Genomic DNA, 23148 nt, shown 5'->3' with positions numbered 1-23148 from the left:
GTGTATAACTGAGAAAAAACAGCACAAAGGAACAATATGTTACATTATTTATATCTAACTCTGTGTATTTACATAAGGATTAAAGTGGTTTTTTAACTACAGTCAGTTCCTAAAAGCATCACCCTTGTGTTAAAAGCTATAAAGACATGCTCCTGCTACAGTATAATCCACTGATGAAAAATAACAGGTGACAAACCTATCTAAACTGATAATAATGTTTTGAAGAAATGATGATGCCCTTCCAATGATGCTCTTCCAACGAAGGTGAAGCTCCCTAGCATCCTGCACGCTGCCACTATAAAGGAACACATCTTAAGAGATTTATAAAACCAGTAGCCAGTATTAGAGCAGGCTAAAGACTTCTCAGCAGGCTAGACACAGTTCTTGGTTTTAGTGATGGCAAAGAGAAGGAACTGTGATGGAGAAGAAATTACCAGACACTGTTCTTTGGTTGGTACTTGTGGCCCCTATCTCCTCCCTCAGTAACTTTCAGCTATGTTTCTCCACATACTTTTCTTTTAAAAAATTCCAGAAGCCTTGTTTCACTCTTTCCAAGATCTTTTGGTACAGAAAGGCCCTGTCTTCGGCACAAGACCTTTACAGGTGTACACAAGTGTCAGAATCATAGAACAGTTAGGGTTGGAAAGGACCTTAAGATCATCTAGTTCCAACCCCCTTGTCATGGGCAGGGACACCTCACACTAAACCATGTCACCAACCTGGCCTTGAACACCACCAGGGATGGAGGATTCACAACTTCCCTGGGCAACCCATTCCAGTGCCTCACCACCCTAACAGTGTTGAGCTTGTACACGGGTCATACATACAAATGTTACCTAAGTAAATAATGTTTTGGTTCTGTAATGATAGATTACAGAACTCTCGTATAGATTACAGAATTATCTTCCAAAAATTAGGCTCCAAAAATTAGAAAAAAACACCAAGAACAACTAAAAAAAACCATGCAAACTCACACTGTTAGCCTTGCAGTTTTCCCTCTCCAATTTGTACTTCCTTTCCTTTCTAACTTCACCTAGCAATATAGAGTTCTAAAACAATTCTTTCTTCACTAACACAGAGAACATTAAAAAACAAGTATCATGAAACTGTCTCCATTTTAGAAAGATTCCAGTAACATATTACCACAGATCAAAACCACAGGGCCCCGAGCATCTAATCGCAATATTAGGCCCATTTTTTTGTACTCCCTATAAAACCTAATTGATTTCTATTAAAACAATCAAACAGAGCAACCAACCACACGGAGGATGGCAATCACTTGAATTTCCCTGTATTTATTTGTGTATCTCGTTGCACACAGCCTAGTTGCTTCAAAAGCCAAATTCAGTAACAGCTGATGGTCTACAAACCTCTGTCCAGTTCCAGGGCACTGACTATAATGTGGGATGCTGTACAGGCAAGAAAGTTTCTACATGATCGGTCAAACCATCTCTAAACATCATCAGTAGGACTGTGCAGTATTTATTTTTACAAACAGCTTATTTACCAAATAGTTTTACACAAATTGAAACAATTTACAAACTCAAGACTAACAAAAACATGGAAAAAGATCTGGAGCACGGGCACCCATCACAGAGAGAGGAGTGGGAAGAGAACAAAAATGATTTTAGAAGTTTCTCTGTTCTGCCCTGCCCTCACTTTAGCTTTCATTTCTGGTGAACTGAAAACATTTGGTGAACATCAGCAGGTGAGCAAGACTTGTGTGAGCAAGAGGAAGGTAACAGGCAGGATAAATATGTAAATTTACAGATTTCCCCAAAGTTTTCATACAACTTTCTCTATGGAGCAAATTAGAGAGAGAGAGCAATTTAACTTATGCCCATTCCTCTAACTTCTCTGCCAAAAACTACTGGCTGGATAATGCCATCAGTTGCATAGACTTGGAGGGCTCAAAACACAGCCTTTGAGAACTTATTCCAGTAATTTATAAGTGCACACTACACATGTAACTTAACTTAGTACTGGAGTTTTTTAATGCAAAATCATTTTGATTCTGACAAACTAAGCTTAAAACTATTGTCAAACTTTAAACTCTATACATACATAAAACATTTTATTGATAAAGAACTCGTAGGTAATTATGCAAACCTCTGGTTCTTTATGCTAGCTTCACAGGATACCTGACAAAAAGGCCTTTTTTCTTAATTAAATCAGAGAGCACACATTCAGGCATCCTCACCATGGCGAATCAATTTGTGTACGCACTGAATGAAAGCAAATTCAATATATAAACACACCATGGAACTGGTTTCACGTAAGGTGTTATTATCAGCAGTATGAAAAGCATTTTTAAAAGCACTGTAAGAAACACTTTGACGGTGCTCCTTTAAAGATGGGTATAAAGGAAGGTTGATACCTTTCTCCAAACCATAGATAGATCTGAGCATCACTGCAGTAAAGAGTGCAGCACTGATTTTTTACTTCAGATGCACCAGTAAGATTAAATTTATCCTTGCTCATCATACCATACAAAAATCAACAGAAAAGCTAAAGAACATGGAAAACCCCAGGGAATCTGCAGAGGAAAAGGCCACAGATACATGTATTTTGAGGAAGAAATGGAAGCCTTCTCCCCACATACCTACACACTCATTCCATTGGCATGAAAAGTTCCTTATGATTTTAAGAGAGAGGGTAATGCCAAAGGCAGTATGCTCAAAAGGCGTTAACAGACAGCATAGCCGCAGCAGGCAGCTTACATAGTCTGCTAGAACGGAAACGTACAAAACCAAACCTTTTACTCCTACCAGAAACTTTGACATTTCGTGCTTTAAAGTATAATAAACAAGAAGTTTGCCGAGGGAGTTTACGAACCAAAAGCACACACAAAGAGAAGTGCAGTATTAACTTCCTCATGCCTCCCACACGGTAATCTGGCTGCTGCCATTGCTCCTCTGAGGCCAGTGGCCGCCATTTGCCACCCTGCTACCGCTCTGCCTTCATGAGGGGAGCTCCCATGGGCAGTTCCAGGCTTCCACTTAAACAAAGCTGAACGTGTTAAGTTAGGACCACAAATACCACATCCAGTAGCAGCAACAACTAATGAAACTGGTTCAGGTTTTCCATAGAATCCCAGACTGGTTTGGTTTGGAAGGGATCTTAAAGATCCAATTCCAAAACCCAGTGCCACAGGCAGGGACACCTTCCACTAAACCAGGTTGCTTCAAGCGCCATGCCCCCTGCCTTGAACACTGCCAGAGATGGGGCAGCCACAGCCTCTCTGTACGTCCTGTGCCAGAGCCTCACTAACCTCATAGTTTTTAAGCCTTTATGCACACACTCATCTGAAGAGAAATCCTTTCCAACCTCGCACCACTCCTAAAGGACCCAGAAAAGCAAGGCCAACAAGCTACTGCTGCCCTCCAGCACAGGTGTACCCACTTGCTGCTTCTGTTTAAGGCACACTTTAGAAAGCCGTGTGCGTGTATATACATTTATACGGTTTATTCTTATTACTGTTATAGCAAGAAGCGTACTGTAAGCTCTTCTGCAAGCCCCAGCTCGCTACTCCTCGCTATCCCCCGTCAGAGGTGCAGGCAGCTCTGCGCAGCTCAGCTTTCCACACGCTTCCACTGCTGGTAGCGTTCCGTATCGCTCCCCGGCACCGCCTCCCCAGCCCGGGGCAGAGCCCGGCCCTTCGAGCGCTCCAAGCCACGACCGCCCAGCGCGGAGAAACGAACGGGTGGGAACACGAACGGTCCCTGGCCCAAAGCGACGCAGCGCCACCCGCCATCCCCTACCGGGATCTGCGGGCTCCCCCTACCTGCCCGAGCAGCCGCCAGCGGGCTCTCGCCGCTCCCGCGCCGCTCACCTCGCACCGGCCCGCGGCGGGGCGGCTCGGAGAGCCGGCAGGCTCGGCCATGCGGCGGCAGGACGGCTCAGAGCCCCTTTTCGCTCTGCATTGCCCAGCGGGGACTCGCCGCTGAGACTCCAGCAGCTGCCAGGGCCGGCCGGGCTAGGGATGCAGGGGAAGGAAGTGGGTGGCCATCTTTGTTAAGGGCAGCGCTGGCAAGACGTGCCGCCGCGATACGCCCGGCTTTTTAGGCGCCCCGGAGGGGCAGGAGCGCACCTCAGCGTTGGCCGCCTGTGGCCTCAGCGCCAGGGGACGAAACAGTATCTGTAACGGGAGTGACTTGAGGAAGCCCCGCCAGGGACCGTGCTAGCCCTCCCGGGGTGCGGCTGACTGAAGCCTCCGCCGCCGTCTTGGCTACGGGCAGTCCCGCGAGGCAGCCGGGCGCTGCTCCTGTCGCCTTCCATCTTACCGTGAGCCGAGCCGCCGGAGAGAGCGCGGTCCGGCCCCGCCGCGGCGGTGAGGGGCGGCGGGAAGGGCTGGTGGGGAGCGGGACGGGGAACAGGACCGCGGGCGGTGAACATGGAGGGTCTGCAGAGCTGTGAGCGTCCCTGCGAGGGGAGGTCAGCCCTTGCTGTCAAGTTACTTCTTGAGATAAAGTGATTTTATTGTTGCATGATAGTTATAAAGGGGGGACAACTTCCAGGAAAACTGCCCAAACCTTACCTGGCTTCGGTTCTTCAACATTTAAACGTAAAACATTTGCACCTTCCCTTCTCTCATTGATAGTTTCACTGGAGTTAAAGTGCCAGGAACCACGTTTTGCAGTAACACTGCAGGCTAAACTGTACCCCTTGTTAAGAAACTGTAAGATCTGTTTCTTCTCAACTGATACACCTAATGAATCAGTTTCACTGCTTTCAAAGAGGCAGTTTTACCTGGAGTTTACGGTAATGTATATTTCACATATTGCAAATGATCAGCAATTTACGATGTTTGGGAATTTCAGGCTATCAAGAAATGAAGGTTAGGACATCGTGTGTTGGACTGAGAAATCTTCTCCAAGGGCTGAGCTGCAGTGTCAGATACTACTCTAAGCATAGCTGTCTTCAAGCAGTATGTATTTATAGTAAGATAAAACCAAAACAATGCTGCATCCTGGATTGTTCAGGAAGTACATGCACGCACAGGACTCTGCCACCTGGAAGCATCCTGCCGTGGAGATGCTTTTCCTGCAAGGTACGCTGATTAAGTATGGATTTAAGGTCAACAACCACCTTGGCACATCTGCTCAGGAAGCCTCTCATGTTTTCCAAATGTAGAGGAAACACATTTTTCCCAAAGAGTTTGGAGCAGCGGGATAAGTATTAAGATTTCAGTTACGTTCAAAGCTCTGTACAGTTATTCAGCTGGCCTGTACTGTTTTGATGGAAAGCTGCATTTTGGTTGAATTTCCTGCTGTAGTGATTTTTTTAAAATTGGCATATTCCAGAAGGATTCAGATATAGTGTCAGGAGGTAGCTGCGGGGAGAAGTAACCTAGGATGGAGGCAAAGCATCCAAACTGATGACACCAGACATAAACCATTGTGAGCTTGCTAAAAAACCCTGGACTTTTGCCGTGCTGACCAGTAAGTCATGGTTTGCACCATGTTAAATATTAAAATAACGCTATTGACTTCTCATAATTATTCACATGTGATAAATGATACTTTTAAAGGTACTTGGATTTATTTCTGAAAGTAAATACTGTGTACATGGGGGGCAGTGTATCGTGCACAGTTAGAAAATGGAATGAAATCATTTCAGGCCTTCTCGTGTTTCTCATACAGAGTGTGCTGAATGTGTTCTCAAAGTTTACTGCAGTATCCCAGCCTGTAAACCAATTTATATGCATAATGCATAAGTACTGTTTAAAAAGATTGGTGTTTTCGTTTCTCTTAAACTTTTTCAGATGGATGCATGGTTGTTATAAAATTGTTTCAAGTTGACAGTGTTTCTGCAGACGTGACCTAAAGATCATCTTGTTGTAACCCTCTTATTTCTAATCATAATGTAAACAGTTCCTAAGTCTGTGTCTAAAATGGAACCAAATGTTTCGAGGAGCACATAGGAAGCCTTGATGGATGAGAATGTGTGGTTCTGTTTATTCCTTGGCAGTTCACTAATACAGTTACAAGTACTGAACTATGACACTGGTTCCATGGTACAAAAAGGTAGGGTTTTTTTCACCTGAAAGGAAGCTGTGCCTGTTAGTTTTGGAGCAAATGTTTTCAAACATTGTCACTGAGATACTTTGCTGTCCTCAGAATCTTTCCAGATTAAATATCCAGAAACCTCATTCAGTTTAGGAAGTTCTTGAGCTAAAATCATTGAAGGCTGGGGGAATACCTGTTGGGGAATATCATCTGGGCTTGTCACATTCTTACGCTTTCCTAAATATCAATTCATGGCCACTGTGGGGTTTTTGTTTAGTTGCTTCTGTTTTGAGGAGTGGTGTAGACTTACAGCAATTTTTCCAGTGACTGGGGAGAGGATGTTACAACTAACACATACTGCAGTTCCTGTACCTTGATGAATTACACAGCTGTGCTAGAGCTTCTCTAAGGGCTTTCATGTTTTCCTTGAGTTGTGCTTCGGATTTGGTGATTTTAAGGCTAGAGGGACCATTGGTCTGAACCATTCTCATGAACAGTGTGGTTTACATTCACAGGGAGTATGGTAACTGGAGCAGGTAGTTTCTCCTCCTTTCAAAGTGTACTCATAACATTGGTGTTTTAGATCTCATGCCTCTGTGAAGACAAATCAGGAAGAAACCAATGGTTCTTGGTGCAAAGTGAGGATGGGGTGAAAGTATGTCCTACTTTTTAAGTTTAGGCACATTCACATAATACCTTGAATGTTATAAAATGCTGCTTTTTGTGATCTGTGCAGTGTTATGTGCTGTAATATATGTTGTTAAGCTTATTATTTGAACAAATGAGGTTTTACAGCAAGCAAAAGTAACATTGCTCTATCAATTTTAATGAATTTTTAACATTTTATAAGAGAAGACAGTGTTGTCTTCATGGATTGTGGAAAACCAGATCCTTAAGCTCATTCCTGATAAAATTGTTGCAGAACCCATATAATTTCATTGCTTCTTTCTGCACCCTGTGAACATTTATGCTAACACTTCTGGGGAGGTGGAGCAAGAACCTGAACAAGCTGCCAGGACTCCTAGGTACAGGGACAGAGGTGTGGGTTGCATTGTTGTCTAGGAAAGAAAATGATGCTCTTTGTGACAGAAAGACTGTGAGAAAACAGCTCTGAAGAAGGAAAAATAATAGAATTCCACAAAAAATCAACTAAAACCTAGTTTTAGAACAAAAACAAACATATTTACATATAATCAACTCAGATCATACGTTGGTAGTAGCCTGAATTTGAAGAGAATACCTCACTAAATATGTCAAGTAAATCACTTTTGACAATCACAGAGTGGTTTGCAAGAGACTTTAAATATCATCTAGTTCTAACCCCCCCTGCCATGGACACAGCTTCCCCTAGACCAGGTTGCTCAAGGTCCCCATTCAGCCTGGCCTCAAACACTAAAAGATCAGGAAGATCTTATTTGACTCACTCCAACTATGGTTTTTAATGGCACATACTATTATAATAATGCAAAGTTGGTTTTGGGTCTATAGCTCAGGAAATACTATTGTTGCTTCAGTATATTCATGTTGGAGTACAGAGCACTGGCTTGTAGCTGTTGTTTTGTTTCCTTATTAGCAGGAAGGAACAAAAATCCCTTCCAAAAGGAAGCAAAACGCATCCATAACAACATCAGACCTTTCATACAAGGATCTTCTGAAATCAGAGCAGGAAAACTGGAATGACATTTCAGCAAGATACAAAGCTATGACAAAGAGAATCAAGGAAAAATTAGAAGAGTTGCACAATAAGTATACGTTCAATCTGGAAAGTCCAAGGGTAAGTGGCAAAAAATAGAAACTTATAACTGAGTACAAATAAAAGGCAGTGAAGCCATTCTTGCTATGAAATGCTGGTTTACTGATTATTTTTTGTAGTTTTGAGGTTTGAATGTTTTAATATTTGTGGATAGTAACAGCATGTGTTTAGAACGTGGTAGTGTAGTTACCTTAATTTCTCTGTAAGCCAAAGCAAGTAAAGATACAATAATCATCTGACTTTCTAATAAAGAATACAATACATTTTCATTTACAGGAGCAATTGCAGGTGATGTGAGTCTTTTGTTGAATTTAGAGTAGGTATAGGTAGCTTAAGTACCCTAACTTTGAAAGAACCTTTCTGACGCATTCAATTCCTACTGCATTATCAAATACATGTGCTATATTTTGTCATTTGTGTAAGTTACAATTGTGTTGAATATAGGGATTCTAAGGAAATAGTCAAACTATGTATGTTGGACTTGAAACATGTTTGGTTTATATTGAACAGATCAGGTTTGGAGAGAACGTGTACTTTGAAGAGAATGGCTGTATATTTCTTTCAAAAGCAGGTGATGGTAAGGGATTTCTCTTCCTAACATGGCACAATTGTTAAAAATATTGTATGCATCACTTAATGTACTTTTCTTACATGAAAGGTTAATTGCTGTGTTTCTTAAATAACTAAAGAAAATTACTTTTACAAAATTCTTTCATGATTGATTAATAGCGAATCCAAAAAGGTGAGGTGAAAACAGTGAATAGTATATATTAATACTAAGGCAAGTTTCCGGAGGAGAAAGAGAGAAGTAATTTTTTTTCAGAGCCCTAAATTAACATTTTGAAAACATGAAAAGCACATTGATGCTTTTTTATTTGCTGAGGGAGTGGGGAAAGATTTTACTAATTGTGTTTAGTAAAAACAACTGTGCTTTAGGTATTTGAACTTTAAAATTTAACATGTTTCCTAGAAGCCAAGATCTACACTTTTGAAATATTTTACATAATAACTACAAGACTTTATTCCCCCCCCCAACTGTATTTTTTTTTGTTTATTTTTACAAAGTGCATTTGTAAGTATCTTGCCAGACAAATATTTGGTATTAATAAATTACAGTAATATGCTTGTGAACACTGCTGACAGACTTGCTCTAAAAACAGACATTAATAACCACTGTTAATTTTGACAGTGCCTTAATTACAGGATTTCTTTGCTATCTCTATTTTTAAATGTAGTAGATGAAGAAAAGAGTGACATTTTATTCAGTACTGAAGATCTTGGCTTTTCTGATGCCTTTATTCAACGTATCAGAATTTCACCAGATCAGAGATACATGGCCATCAGCTTAAAAAGTGAAAACTCCGAAGAGGCAACCTGCGTTGTTATGAAACTTGGTCATTTTCCTGTTGTGGAAAAAGTCATTCCAAGTGTATTTAGTTTTGGTAAGTTGTTTATAAATACCCTGTGGATCACACCAGCTTTCAACACAACATTTTTGTCAATCTACAAATAATGATAAAATATTTTTAAGAAATAAGCAACATTTTCCCATTTAATCATTACAGCTGTATAATTTTTTTATTTACAGTTTCTTCCACAATGCAAAGTTTTAAGTTACCTGATGTAGATGGAAGTGACTGCTTTCATGATACAGTTTTTTCCTCACTGTAAAAGCAAGCATTTATAGATGTTGAACAGTCATGCATATCTGGGGTTTTTAATTTCATAGAATGGTATTTCATTCAATACGCTTCTTTAAAAACTACTGACATAACTATTTACACTATAAAGATCCTTGTGAGGAATGTTCTAGTTATTAAACTCTTACAGCTACAACTACAGTCACTGATGATAGCTGTAGGCACTTGACTTCACTGAAAAGCGTGCACATGGTACCTATGATTAAGTACTGGCTGGAATTTCAACTGGACCCTAGGATGTGGGGTCACAATTCAGCACCCAATGAAGTCAATTCTTTAAGAATAGATAACAGAGCTTTACATTGCTTTTAAATAAGCAGAGGTAAACTGAAGTGAAATGAGAATCTTTCCTTTCTTATAGAATCACAGAATTTTGGGGGTTGGAAGGGACTTTAAAGATTATCTTGTTCCAGCCCCTCTGCTGTGGGGGGGCTGGAACCCCCCATGTTAAAGAATATAGAAAATAGTGCAGTAGTGTGCATACAATGTTCCACATCTTGTATTTTAGATTATATTATTAAATGTCATTAAGTGTAAGTAATGCAGGACAAAAATTTAAAAATCTAGGTAAACTTCCTAGCTACAAAAATGACTAACAAGAGTTTAGTGTTGTGTTTGCACAACTGAAATTTATAATGCCTGTTAAAAACCAGGCCTGCAAATTTGCCAGTGACGTTTTTCACTATACTTGATTTGAACATCTATCTAGGTTTGTCCAGAAGAATCAGTATGTTCATAAACCAACTCCCTGTTACCTACATAGGTGTGACAGCTTATGGCAGGTAATAAGTGTAGAAAAAATTACTATCAGAATAGTAGAGATTACAATTCATTCAGGTGTGAGATACAGAGGTATCATGAAGTACAGAGGTCCCTCAGTCATAAGCAAGAGAATTTGTATTTGCAGTATTGTGTATTGCATGATACACAATAGCAGGCAGACAGATGAAAGTGCTTGAAAATTTACATCTATGATTTTTAAATGCTAGGCTATAGAAAAACTTTAATTTCCCTCTTCTTAGTGAACCTTTCAGCTTCCTGTGCAATTTGGAGCCACAGTGCTGTTCAGAGAGCAAATTGTTTGCATTACTTCAGTGTGGTACTTCCTCCAGTTCTGTATTGAAAATCAGTATTTATGCATAAGACAGCATACAATAACTTTTTAAAGCATATGTATTAAACATCCTTCTGGTGACTTTAGGACCGGGGATAGCAATAATTTGGCTGGATCAGTCAGATTACTAAATAGCAAGGTTCCTGTATTTATACATTTCTAATGTTAGTGAACACATGTACACACATAGAAAACCGGAGAATTTTTATTTCAGCAGTACCCATGGGGCACATGCATCATCTCTTTTCTCTAAATGGTTTGCGTGCAGTCACATGCAGTGGTTCAGAGCTCATACTCCTTTTATTATCTTGCTGACTCCACGTAAATCTTTGTTCCTCTGCTCAGTTTTAAACAGCCACACCTTCTGTTTTCCTGTTACCTCCAGAACCCCCACAGGGTCAAGAGCTTCCTCTTCCTGGGCCCTGGACCATGGTCCTCTGCCTTTGTGTGATTATTTATTTATTTTTCCAAATGAGATTCTTGTTCTGTGGGATTCAGAGAAAACATGGAAAAATCTTTTTGTGGCTTACCCCAGCCTCTGGGATAGAGAAGTGCTGTCCTCCATTAGATGTCAGCTGCAGCCCACCTTTTTTAACAGTGGGTCCAGTAGTGTTCATGGGGCTCCATTTTCTCTCACTAATTGTATATACTGTTCCAAATTTGATATGCATTTGTCTTTTTTTCCAGAATGGGCTGCAAATGATGTTCTGTATTACACAAGCCAGAAGAACCTTAAATGCCAGAATGTGTTTATGACCACTTTCACTAATCAGAAACATACTAAGTTAGTTTATACAGAACAAGATGCAAGGTAATACTTATGTAAAATGTAACAAGTCCTTTATGTATTCTAGAGTACCTTATATGTAAAATATAACTGGTTTGGAAAACATAGCCTTTCATATCATATTCCAAATGGTAAAAGGCATTTTTAACTTGTGTCCTGCTGTCAGTATTGCCATATGTAGTCTGAGAACGTGCTCTGTTTTCCTCTTGATACATGATCAGCGGAGATTTAACTTTCCTCTCTTACCTCATGAGTTCAGCTGAGTTTATAAATGTCAAGGTCAGCTTCAGGTCAGGTTGTCCTTTAATGAATGTGTGACAGTTTCATACAGGGTAAATCAGACTGTGGATTTCATTTTGTTTCCTCTGCTATTGATGTCTGATAAGTCTTTAAAAAAAAAAAAACAACATAGAAGTTCAGGCTAATCCTTGCTCTGGGTAATGGATGAGCAAAATCATTACAGCATTCCCAGAGACAGAACTATTGTTGACTGAATACCCTCTCAATAACCTTTCTTGAAGCAGTGGTTTAGGAAGACAAGAAGGCTCTAGCTAAATTGAGTGCAGAACTAGTTTTTCAACTATGCAGCATGTGGTCGATTTATACAACATTCCATAAATGTTTGTGATTATTCTTAATTCAAGTTACATAATAAAGGAATTGCTATTATATTTTCATCTAAAAAATAGGAAAATAAAAAATCTGCAGTTGAGATGGAGTAAATAAGATCCTTTTGTTCCAGCGGCAGTTGATGCATACTTTTGGAAAATCAAATTGCACTGACCTGACACTTCCCCACAGGGAAACTGTTGCCATAATTCTGAAGGTCACAGTCATTACAGTAAATCTACTAGAAACTTACTCTAAAGGTTCATGTGCTATTGCAGCTCATAACTGAAGTTACATGTTCATTGGAGATGGCAAGACATTCCTTTGTATGGACACTGAGCAGTTCCATTCTACATCTGACCAGCTCTTTTAGGTGCAATCAAATCATTTTTGATTTCTTGACTTCTTTGAGAAAAGCTACAAAGACCAAAGAAAAAATAAAGTAATATCAAGGTCAGAGTCCTTGGGGAGAAGTGTAACCTGCATTTCAGTTTGACTCTCTCAGAGGTAAGGTCAGCAGAGCTGAACTGTTGGAATCTCTACTGAATGCAGTACTGCACTCTTGCCAAATTCATGTGTATTAGAGAGGCAGGAGGCTGATTCCTTGCAGACTTTAGATCCCCTGCTGTGCCTGTCCTCTTTCAGATGTCAGGAGGGTACAATTAGAAAAAACAATAGTACCAAAAAAAAAACTGGAGTTCCTCCACCTGCAAATAATTAAAGGCACTGAAAATGCTGTGTATCGCGTCCTTTCCTTCACCAGTCAAATTTATTTTGAAGTCTAGAGGGATCATTATTACAGTCATGTATCTGATCTGTATTAATGCAGATTACAGTACTCAAACCTGCAATTTCTTGATGAAATGTTCTGGATCTTTGTGTTGGACAGTTTTGCTTTTATGGACATCCAGTCTTAAAGATTCAAAATGGCAAAGAAACTGCTCTGTCTCAAGATGGGATGCTCCAGTTAATTTGGATGACTCCTAAGGAATTGATTGTGAATTTTAGCCTGAATTTGTGTACTGTTAACATCCAGCCACTGGTTATCATCCTGTTTTCTGTTTCTGGTTATCATCCTGTTTTCTGTTTCTAGATTTTATAAGCATTTCAAATCAGTAGATACTTCCTAGTTTCTTACATAGTTCCAAACCCAGTTCCTAGCTTCCAGCTTTACCAGTGCAACTTGCCTGTCTTGTCTCATATAGGCCTCTCTACTTCTTTTAAAAATAGTCCTTTTTGTCTTACTTGCTTCAGACAAATTTACGGCAGTAACACTGAGGCTTTTTCTCAGTTTATAATAGCTCTTATTTGTTATTGCTGTTCCCACAATATCTTTTATTAATTTGAATTTAATTAGCCATTACTACTTAAAAAAAAAGAGGTTACAGGCTCAATAGAAAGTTCTGTGTTGTGCCTGAATTTTAAAGCCTAAATACAGCAATGAGCTTCCAATCTTATCTCAGTAATGCAAACACTTGGATTCAGTTGGGCAGCAACTGAACTGCTTGCTTGTCATATTTGTGGGGTTTTGAATCCCAGGATCGATGCAGCAGGAGTGGGTTTGGGAGCCAGGTAGTCTGGAATTTCTTCAGCCCCTTTGCAGGCATGCGTTTTTCACCTTGCAGAGGGAAGCCCATGATTCTGAAACATCTGATCTATTTTTATAATAATAATCAAGTTTAAGCTTTTTTTTCTAAAAAATAATTATTCCTTACAGGTTTTTTGTGGACATATATTGCACAAAAGACAGGCGTTTTCTCACTATCAACAGCAACAGCAAGACCACCTCGGAAGTTTGGCTGGTTGACTGTAGACATCCTTTTAAGTCACCTGCTCTTGTACAAGCACGAACAGAAGGAGTCGTTTACCACATTGAACACAGAGATGACGAGTTATATATTCTTACTACGTATGGAGAACCTGCAGAATATAAGGTAGTTTTAACTGATAATAAGATTCATTCAGGTAACTGTTGCAGATCATATAGAAATAGTAAAGCTGGCTTTTAATTCTGTACTTCATAGGTTATTGAAATAATTTTAGAGAATTACACTGAAAGACTGATAGAAATACACGGAGACTTACCTGCTGCATGCCAGATTGATTCTAACTCCTTTGGCAACATCAATAAATGAATATGCTTTAACAGTCATTTCTCCTATATTAAAATTTAAGTTGGCTATCTCAGTCTATATAACCAAACCACCTACACTTCTGGCCATGCTGAGAGCACTTACTGCATTAAAATTTCCTACAGATTAATCTATGAGAACTGAACTTTTCTGAATGTTACTGAATTGTTCTTCCATTTTGCCCAAGTGAAGGGAGTTTCAAAGCCTCCAGTTTTAGTCAGGTAACCCCCCCCCCCCCCCCCCCCAATATGAACTAAAACATTTTTGCAATAAAGATGTTGTATGAGTGCACTTTAATGTCTGTACATCTTATTCATAACTCTTACCTACATCTTGGTTTTTAGCTGATGAAGGCACCTGTAGCTGCCAGCGGCAAGGAGAACTGGCAGTTGGTTTATGCACTGGAAAAGAAAACCAAGCTAGTAGATTTGGAGATGTTCAGTGATCACTGTATTATGTTCCTGAAGAATGCTGGTCATCTTTACTTAAATGTGATTTCTTTTGTTTCACATTCAGTTCGGTCAATAAAGGTATGTTTTAACACTATTATATATATATATTTTTTTTTTTAACATTATGATGAAGACAAAGATAAATTCCAAGAGTAGAAATTGTTTGGAAACTGTAATACTGCCAAGTATTATGCCTACTGTACATTACCTGTGGCTGGTTTTCATGTGGCGGCTTACTACAGCACTTAGAAAGTTAGAGAGCAGCTATCCTATGATACAGTTCTTTCTTCAGCTTATTACAGTCAAGCTTTTTACAATACAGCTGATTTCTAATGTAAAATAGGACTTGATTCCCTAAACACTCCACTTGGTTTTACTGGGCCTATTTTTGGTTACATTCATCAGCATAAGCAAGGAAATAAACCTGGCCCTCCCACAGAAGAAACATCAGAACATTCCAAAGACAAGTATGGACACTGTCCTATAATGAGTGGGAAGAGTTGATGTTGCAGTAGAATTTGTGCAAAGTATTTCTTCCTTTCTCTAGTTGTTGCTAAATACTTGTGGATTAAAACCAAAATGACTCAATTCAAACCCATGATTCCTGGAGGCCATTCAGGCGAAATACTTGATTGATTTGTTTGCCTGAAAAATACAATCTGAACTACTCCCAAGTTTATTGCGACAAGCTACCAATGCTGCATTCTATAGAACTGCTACAGAAAAAGGTTTTCAACAAAGTGCACTGTATGCTCTCTAAAACCTTCATTTTTGAATATGGTCGTAGTTTATTTATTCAGAAAGGGTCTGCACTTACTCTGGAGAACTTGGACTTCTGCTGCCATTTCAGATGTCACTAGCAACCCAACCCAAGTAAGTAGTAGTCTGGCAGAGGGTTTGACTGTGTCCCTGCGGCTCTCGGAGAATGAATCTTGATTTCTTTTATTCTTAGCAGAGTTAAAAATCTTAAATATAATAACAGTAAGTGTCTGAAGGTGAACGTGCCAGGAAAAGGTTTTGTTCTTCAACAATGGCTGGCACTAGGAGCAAAGTTAAGAGGCAGGGGTTTTCAGTGGCTTAGCATTACTGAGCTAACTCACAGCAAAGGCTTAACAACTGACATGGACTTGGCTGTATAACATGTTGAAGTAGAACTGAAAAATCAGGGGAAATAGGATCTAAAAAATAAAAACCATGCAGAATCATTTCAAAGAATGTTTTAATGAAAACCTGCACTAATGCCCATTTGAAACTGAACTTGGATTTATTTTCCCTTTTTTTTTTTTCTATTTCATTGTACAGCTTTATCCCATGGCCTTAGGGACAAAGTTTGCCAATGTCTTTCAGTTTTTGACTGTTTCATTACCGAGCTTAAAAAAAATACTCATTGTGCTACAGACAAGCGGAAGATACTCAGAATCTTTTTCTCTGAAGGACACGCTAGGCAAAATTTACAGAAGCAGTGTAAGGGTCGGTCTCACTTGAAATGCCATGTTTTCTCAGCTACCTACGTGGGCCTGTGAATTTGAATTGGAATCTCGACCTGAACATACCACCAGCGCTTGCTATTTTCAGCTCACCTCCCCGGTACACCCCCCTAAGCGTTTTGCATATTCATTTAAAGAAAATAATCTCATTGAACCAGCTGTGCAAGAGGTACCAATTATTACGAATTGTCACACTACACGTTTACTAGCTAAAAGCAAGGTGAGAATTTTGCAGTCCTTTTCTCATTCCTTTTATTCTTCCCTACCTCCCCACCCATTTAAAGAAAATGCATTTGGCAGGGAATAGAGATTAAAAAATGTAAAGAGCAGTTGGTGCTATAGTTACTAAACAGTGGGTGTTTTCTCCAGTGCTACAGGGAAGAACAAGAAAGAGTCGTGATATTTTTTTTTTCATTAACCTGGGTATGCTAAAGGAGATAATGGTACATGATGAGTCAATACTCTTGGTATGGTATAACTTAGAATTGCTAGTTGATACGCAGTGTCATGCTCTCCATGATAAATGAAAAGGGTGCCAGCTGTTGGAAAGAACACCCCACAACCAGCTGCACAGCATAGGTCAGGAAAGGAAAGTTTTAACAGCCTGAACATAAAAATTTGGAGATGTTAATAAAGAGTTTGTGCTGCAGTAAGTGGTAAACTATTTTGTTAATAATAGCTATTCTTGGTGTTAACAGGGGAAGGGAGACTTGGGTACTTTGGTAGTTTAAAAACTCCTCAGGTGTTGCACTTAAATGAATTTTATACTCTGCATCCGTAAGCCTACACAGCAGAGGTTCAGTCTCTTGCTTTATTTTTCAAGAGTGCTTTGTACATTATAAGTGAAAAAAATTACTGTAATCAGAAAAACACATTTTAAAATAAATAATTGAAGTTTTCATTGCTATGTGTCATTGAGATTTCTGCAATGTCCTTTATTGTAAAATACTCCTTCTTTTCCAGGATGAAACTTTGGTGCCAATTACAGTTTTTCATAATAGGAATTCTAAAGAGCTACACAGGAAACCACTTCTAGTTCATGTATATGGAGCTTATGGCATAGATTTGAACATGAGCTTTAAAGAAGACAAGCTGATGTTAATTGAGGAGGGCTGGATATTAGCATATTGCCATGTTAGGTAAGTTAAATAGAAAATGGCATTCAGATTTTAATCTGTGGGATATACAGGTATTTCTTGGTATGCAACTAAAGAGGTACAGTAATACTTTTTTTTCATGTAGCTATACCCAGTTGTTCATGCTTTTCACTTCCATCTCATTTTAGAATTTTTTAAAAGTAGTTTTAACAAAAAAGTGAATTTACCTCAGGAAAAAAAAAAAGTACTTTCAAGACCACATACTGCAGGTAGGTTTCTGCAATCGACAGGATTGCTGTGTGCAGCTTTTTGTCTTTTGACACCTCATTACTTCTTGTCTCACCTTAGCTCAAGAAAAGTTTTGGTAACACTCAAATTGCAGTGACACGCTACCTCCCTCTCTTTCCAAGAGTATTGTGTACTGATGTTCGGTCTGCATCTTCTGAAAGCCATTTGCCTTCTACAGCAACTACTTAAGCATTTAACTGGCATTTCTACTTCTTTTACTGGCTAAATCCTCTTGTCTCCAGTTTAGGTACAAACCTACTAGTTTTATGTAACCACTGTAATTCTTACTTCACATTTTCATTGAGATAATAATTCAGTAGCTAAAGAAGAGAGCAAAAAAATTGCTTTATGGAGGAGAAGAAACACCAGTTCCAAAACAAATTCAGTATACAAATACATTCAATCTGCTATAGTTGGTGACAAGCATTGTGCTGTTCTTCCTCCCACCCCTTTAAGTACCTTAAGTCAGGCCTAGATGAAGATGGATTCTTCATCCAAAGTTGAAGAAATTTGGCAGACGACTCAGTTAATTTTAAACTTGAAACCCGAATGAGGAGACTTCAGGTGGTTTAGAACTAAAATCGTGGTTGTGTAGAAAGAAATAGAAATAAATTTTTAAATCCTGTATTACAAAATAGAACATTTCAAATAGTATCTAAAATCCACAAACTAGAAAAAAAGCCCCACTTTCTAACACTCTCAGAATTTAAGCTGTACAGAAGACAAATCCTGAGGGCCTCAGTGTGGAGCTGAGAAATACAATTTTACTGGTTTTAATAAATGCTGGTGTTAGTTATATAAGTAGTCAAAATCTTTCAGTTACTTTAATAGCTTCCCGTAGAAAAAGATAATGTCTGATTTTGTATTGCCTACAGTGAGGGTGGCATTTCCTAAAGTGATGGTTTTTCCTGTGAGTTCCAGGACACAAAGGCAAGGAATACGCCTGTGCAGTTAGTTAGGATTTTCACCATTCATCGTGCACAGATGTTTTTGCTTGAATGTTTTATCCACAAAGGCGGGTAAAGACAAGCATAGAGAAGAGTTAACTGGGAAGGGAAGCTATGGTTTCACAATTCTGAGGCTGCTGATGTCCTTTCATTAACTGAAGCTTTGCTGTGTAATGTTTTCCAAAGAGACTCCAACTTGACTTGCTTTAAATTTCAGGGGTGGAGGAGAGCTAGGCCTTAGCTGGCACAGAGATGGGTGCCGGCATAATAAACTCAAAGGGCTCCATGACCTCAAGGCTTGCATCATGCAGCTGCACGAGCTAGGATTTTCTCAGCCAAAATACACAGCACTAGCAGCTGCCAGTGCTGGAGGAGTTCTTGCAGGAGCCCTGTGCAACACTGCTCCAGAACTCGTCAGAGCCATGGTTTTACAGGTGAGGTGCTGCAGACCTTGCATAAATTATGATGTTCAACTGTGTCTTTGGTTCATTCTACCAGTTTCAGAATTGGAAACATTCCAATTCAAAGTTCCCTTTCCTCATTTGAGAAAACCTTGAACTAGACCTGTGAGGTCCTCTGTCCTATTTGCTAATTTTTCTTTTTCAATAACTTCTAAGGCTCCTTTCGTAGATGTCCTAAATACAATGATGAAAACTCATCTCCCACTGACAGTTGAAGAACAGGAGGAATGGGGAAACCCATTAGCAGATGAAAAATGTATGAAGTATATCAAAAGCTATTGCCCATACCAGAATATTAAGCCACAGGTAAAACTATATTCTCTGTGTGGAATAGTACTGTAATATAACAGTTTATGATAGAACAAAAAGTGGAAACTGGAATTTTTTTAAAAAAGCCTATTTTACCTTTTCAGTGCTTTAAACCCCGGTGACTTTAGAATTGTCTTTGCTGCTGCTTTGTGTGAAAATGAATTATTAATACAAATATGAACTATTTCAGTAATGATCTTGGCAATATTTGGAGTCATAAAAGACCCCTGAAATCAATCCTAAATAATCCACAGGTTTCAAAACCAGCTGTTGTTACAGGACTGCCAGGAAGTAATAGATTATTCTGTCGTATAACAACCTTAATATGTAGAATACCTTCTACTTTTGTGGTATTACAGTAAAATAAATAGAGAAAAATCTGTTACTTTATGAGAAAAATCAGTTGTCAAGTATTGAACTGGTTTTGGTTTTTAATCTCAGTGTTACCCTTCAGTTTTTATCACGGCGTATGAAAACGATCAACGGGTACCACTAACAGGAGTTTTACGATATGTTCAGAAACTTAGGAAGGCTGCACTAGATCATGCCAGCGCAACAAGTGAGAAAGGTAAGAAAAAGATAGAGCTAACTAAACCAGAATATTAGTAAGTCATGTAATTAAACACTATAGTGATTGACTCTTCCTTAGAAGCATTCATTTGTACAGTACAATCCAGTATCTAAAGCTCTGGAGTAATTTCTGTTACCTGCAGAGATGAGATGTGCAGTCACACTGACACATAAACCTCAGCTTCTTGAGATGCACTCTCCAGAGCCTTAAGAGGGTTCAGATATCTCTGTATTGTAGACCTGCCTGAAATAGTTCAACCCATGTGTTAAATGTGAAACATGATAAACCACGACAGGCTAAGGAAACCCTCTTTGAGATGAAAAAGACTAGGAGAATATGAGTGGGGCTTACACTTTCCTAGGCCTCAACATTTGGTGACTACTGGGCAGTGCTAGATGAACCCATACTGTCTAGTCCAGCTACTGATATATTCAGCCTGCAGTTCTCAGCAACACATGGATAAAAATCACTTTTGCTGCTCTACAAAAAACTGCTTTTCCCAGTTTGCTCCAACTGCAGGTGTTAGTCCAAGTTAGAATAACAGTAATGCCAAGGCAGGGACACTTTTATACCTGAAAGTTAACACTAGCTTTGGGACTGTTTCCAGCAAAAGGTAACACTCAAGCCTTACTATTTTCTAGTACCACCCAATCTGGGGAGAGGCTTTTACCATCAGTACCAACAGAGATCTTGAATTAGCTTTTCTACATTTCATTGTGCTCCTTCTCTGCTAGCAGCACAACTGCAGTGATTGAGAAGGGATAGGAGATACTGTAATTGCTGCTGCTTTCTTTGCTCAGAAATTAAAAAGCATGTCTTTCCAAAGAAACTCAGCGAGAACAAAGATGCTAAACATACAAACACTTTTCAAGCATATAGTTAACAAAAATACAAACAGTCCATCCAGCAAGCCCCTATATGATTCTCTTCTTAAGCAATAACAGAAATTCTGTCAGGACAGGAGGCAGAATGACCTATCCTGAACAACTCACATCCTCACTTACCCTTTTCCTTGTTCATTCAATGTCAAGTGATCGCTAGCTTCACTGTTCCAGGAAATTGGATCCCTAATATCATCTTAGACATCCAGGCAAGCGGGAGTCATTGCGATTCATCTTGGGAGGATTCACTGAACGAGGTATGCTCCCTTTGCTGCACAAAGTCATAACGTGGTGGAGGCAGGTGTCCCCTTCTTGGGTACTTCAGCCTCAGTAGTTCATGGAATGTATGCTTGAATGTGTGTTTGAAGTATCAAAAGAAAAAGAAAACAGACCTGCTGGAATTAAAGTTGCTCGTGCAACCTTTTATAAATATTGCAAGAGCAACTTCTGGTTCTAGATATGTATAAAATTCAGTAGTTTCTTATGTGTATATATATACACATACCCAGATAATTTTATATATTTATCAATATATAATTTTTAGAGATATAGAAGAGCCAGTGACAGAGCCAGATTATTTGACCTCATCATGCCTTAAAACCCAAAATAGTGTTAAATGTCCATTGTAATGTACTGAGAGCTTTGAATTAAAGTTTCTAAGTTGTGCCAAACATCGTTCCAGCAGGAAGAGTCTTGAACTGTAGAGCAGTAAGTGCCTAAAATTGTCATACTGGCTCTTCCATCTTCCTCATGAGTAAAACATATGTGATGGGTTTGATCTTTACGTAAGCTGTACTATCAAAAGAATGCTACTACAATTAGGTTTCAAGACTTTGCCCGTTGTACAAGTGTACATGTTAACAGCAGCATACTGCCAAGACCTGACATACCATTACCAATGTCTCAGACTATCACAGTTGGATACAAATTTTATTACTGTTAATTTTAATAAATCCTAGCAAATGTTATTTGGTGGTTGAGACAGTTATTCCCAAAGTTAATTCTTTCAGGAAAAGCCTCATTCTGTCCTAGGTTAAGGTATTGCTTAGTATTAGTATGGGAAAGGAATAAGATTAGAATAACTGTACAAGAACCTGAAGGTTTATGGAGCAAAGAATTTTTCTGTTTTGTAATGAACTATTATCGTTGTTTTAGGTTGCAAGACACCTTGCTTTTCTGAACAAAGAACTTGAAGTATGCCATCTCCAACATCATAGCAAACCCTGCAAATAAACACATTGACCACCTGAAGAACTTGGGGTCAGATTTTTATTTATATAAAAAGTGAACACAGTCTCCAGAGGTAGCTCCTCTTGGATCCCTGCTTTGTGGGCATAAGCAGACAAATTCAAAGACAAAGTTGGATATAGCATTGGCTTATAAACATACAAACTAATAGCCAAATTTCTTCCCTGCCAGATAGTACAGAAGTAGCCACCTGCATTAATCAATCTGTTCAGTACCGTTCTCACATAAGCGAGCAGTGCAGCACTGTTCACAACAGTTAGTGTGCAAAGCCCAACATGTGAAGGACATGCACTTCGTGCTCACAGCCTTGACAGTTTAAGACCTCTCTGTCAAAACCACATTTTACACAAGGCAGTAAAACTCCCAAGAAGTATTTGATTTAGAAGTCTCACTGGTTAGAAGTCTTCTAAAACTAATCCCCGTGTGTAGGGGATGATGACTGTTGCCCTTCCTAGCTACGTCACAGCCATAGTGTACTCATCATATGGTGGGATCAGAAAAACTGCAAAAAAGAAATGGTTCTTTTTTGAGTTAGTTTTTAAATCTTAAGAGTTCTAAGATTCAAGAACAGGAATCTTAGAACTCTTTCATCTGAGTAGATTCAAAATCTTGCAGGTACCTTAACTAGCATGATAATCTTTAAAAAAGAGGTGCCAAAGTCCTCCAGAAGACAAGATGAATACCCGAGAAGGGGATGCCAGAGCTTCTCCAGAGGATAAAACACAAAGGACGACCCCACTGAAGCAGCCTGCCTCATACTGAGCTGAGCTCTGAGCAAGGCACCAAACTGCTGCACATTATTTGTTAACACACATGTTTGGGGCAGCTAATGGTACCATTAGTGAAAAATACACTAGGCAGCCATAAGGTCCTCAAACCAAAATAGAGTTCCCCAAATCACCCCTATGTCAAAAACAGGTTGCACTAAGTCAAATGCTTATCCTTCCTGTGTGTCACTGTAGGTATAATGTAGGTACACCCAGTAGAGATCAAAACCTGTGAACAAGTGTGACATTCAGTAGAGTTGTTTCCGTTGCTTACTCTGAGCTAACATTTGCCCACCTCACCTACCTACTTGGGTAGAAAAAGGAACTGAGGAATGCGAATGCACTCTTAGCAGGGTACATGGAGGGGAGGAGGGGGTGTGAGACAATCAATTGGAAATGCAGTCCTGAGTGTAGAATTGGGCATATTTGCTATATTTTCTTGTTGTTCTTATTAATTTTGAGGATAATCAGCGCTCTTAGAGTTGAGAGAAGAGGTAAAGCATCACAACTTTTTATATTAGACTTGCTTGCTTTTAC

At 39.3% G+C, this 23148-nt stretch overlaps 2 protein-coding genes and 1 long non-coding RNA gene across 12 annotated transcripts in view; 1 reads left to right on the top strand and 2 right to left on the bottom strand.

Moving 5' to 3' along the window:
• Positions 1–4032, bottom strand: part of CAMKMT (calmodulin-lysine N-methyltransferase) — a 208922-nt gene extending 204890 nt beyond the window's left edge. For 3 of the 4 annotated variants that reach the window (XM_062636993.1, XM_062636994.1, XM_062636995.1), the window contains exon 1: positions 3785–4031. In XM_062636993.1, coding sequence (XP_062492977.1) covers positions 3785–3883 — 99 coding nt within the window. In that variant the 5' untranslated portion in view covers positions 3884–4031. Of the gene's footprint in view, positions 1–3784 lie in introns of all 4 variants that reach the window. The other variant, XM_062636996.1, reaches the window with a different exon arrangement.
• A 6-nt stretch (positions 4033–4038) lies between these two features.
• PREPL (prolyl endopeptidase like) lies at positions 4039–21850 on the top strand. Of its 7 annotated transcripts, none has more exons than XM_062636975.1 (16): positions 4039–4311; positions 4821–5050; positions 6592–6663; positions 7582–7782; positions 8272–8338; positions 8997–9203; positions 11263–11386; positions 13689–13905; positions 14448–14633; positions 16059–16262; positions 17006–17181; positions 18592–18808; positions 18992–19141; positions 19586–19712; positions 20771–20853; positions 21752–21850. In XM_062636975.1, the coding sequence occupies exons 2-16, from the start codon at positions 4832–4834 to the stop codon at positions 21827–21829; spliced, it is 2328 nt and encodes a 775-aa protein (XP_062492959.1). In that variant the 5' UTR covers positions 4039–4311; positions 4821–4831; the 3' UTR covers positions 21830–21850. The 7 variants fall into 7 exon arrangements, 6 of the variants coding, with proteins under 6 accessions (XP_062492959.1, XP_062492958.1, XP_062492962.1 ...); XM_062636974.1 differs by having other exon boundaries at positions 4039–4330; XR_009968167.1 differs by lacking the exon at positions 21752–21850 and having other exon boundaries at positions 4039–4330; positions 19599–19712.
• Positions 11263–19495, bottom strand: LOC134173211 (uncharacterized). The gene is made up of 2 exons (XR_009968172.1): positions 19464–19495; positions 11263–12388 (listed from the first exon to the last, which is right to left on the bottom strand). It is a non-coding gene; the product is annotated as an uncharacterized LOC134173211 (long non-coding RNA).
• Positions 21851–23148: the final 1298 nt, after the last annotated feature.

This window comes from Pezoporus occidentalis, unplaced genomic scaffold, assembly GCF_034315485.1.
Source record: "Pezoporus occidentalis ecotype Australia unplaced genomic scaffold, CSIRO_AGI_Poc_V1 ctg50, whole genome shotgun sequence".
Taxonomy (NCBI): domain Eukaryota; kingdom Metazoa; phylum Chordata; class Aves; order Psittaciformes; family Psittacidae; genus Pezoporus; species Pezoporus occidentalis.
This window is presented reverse-complemented; position numbering and strand designations above follow the sequence as displayed.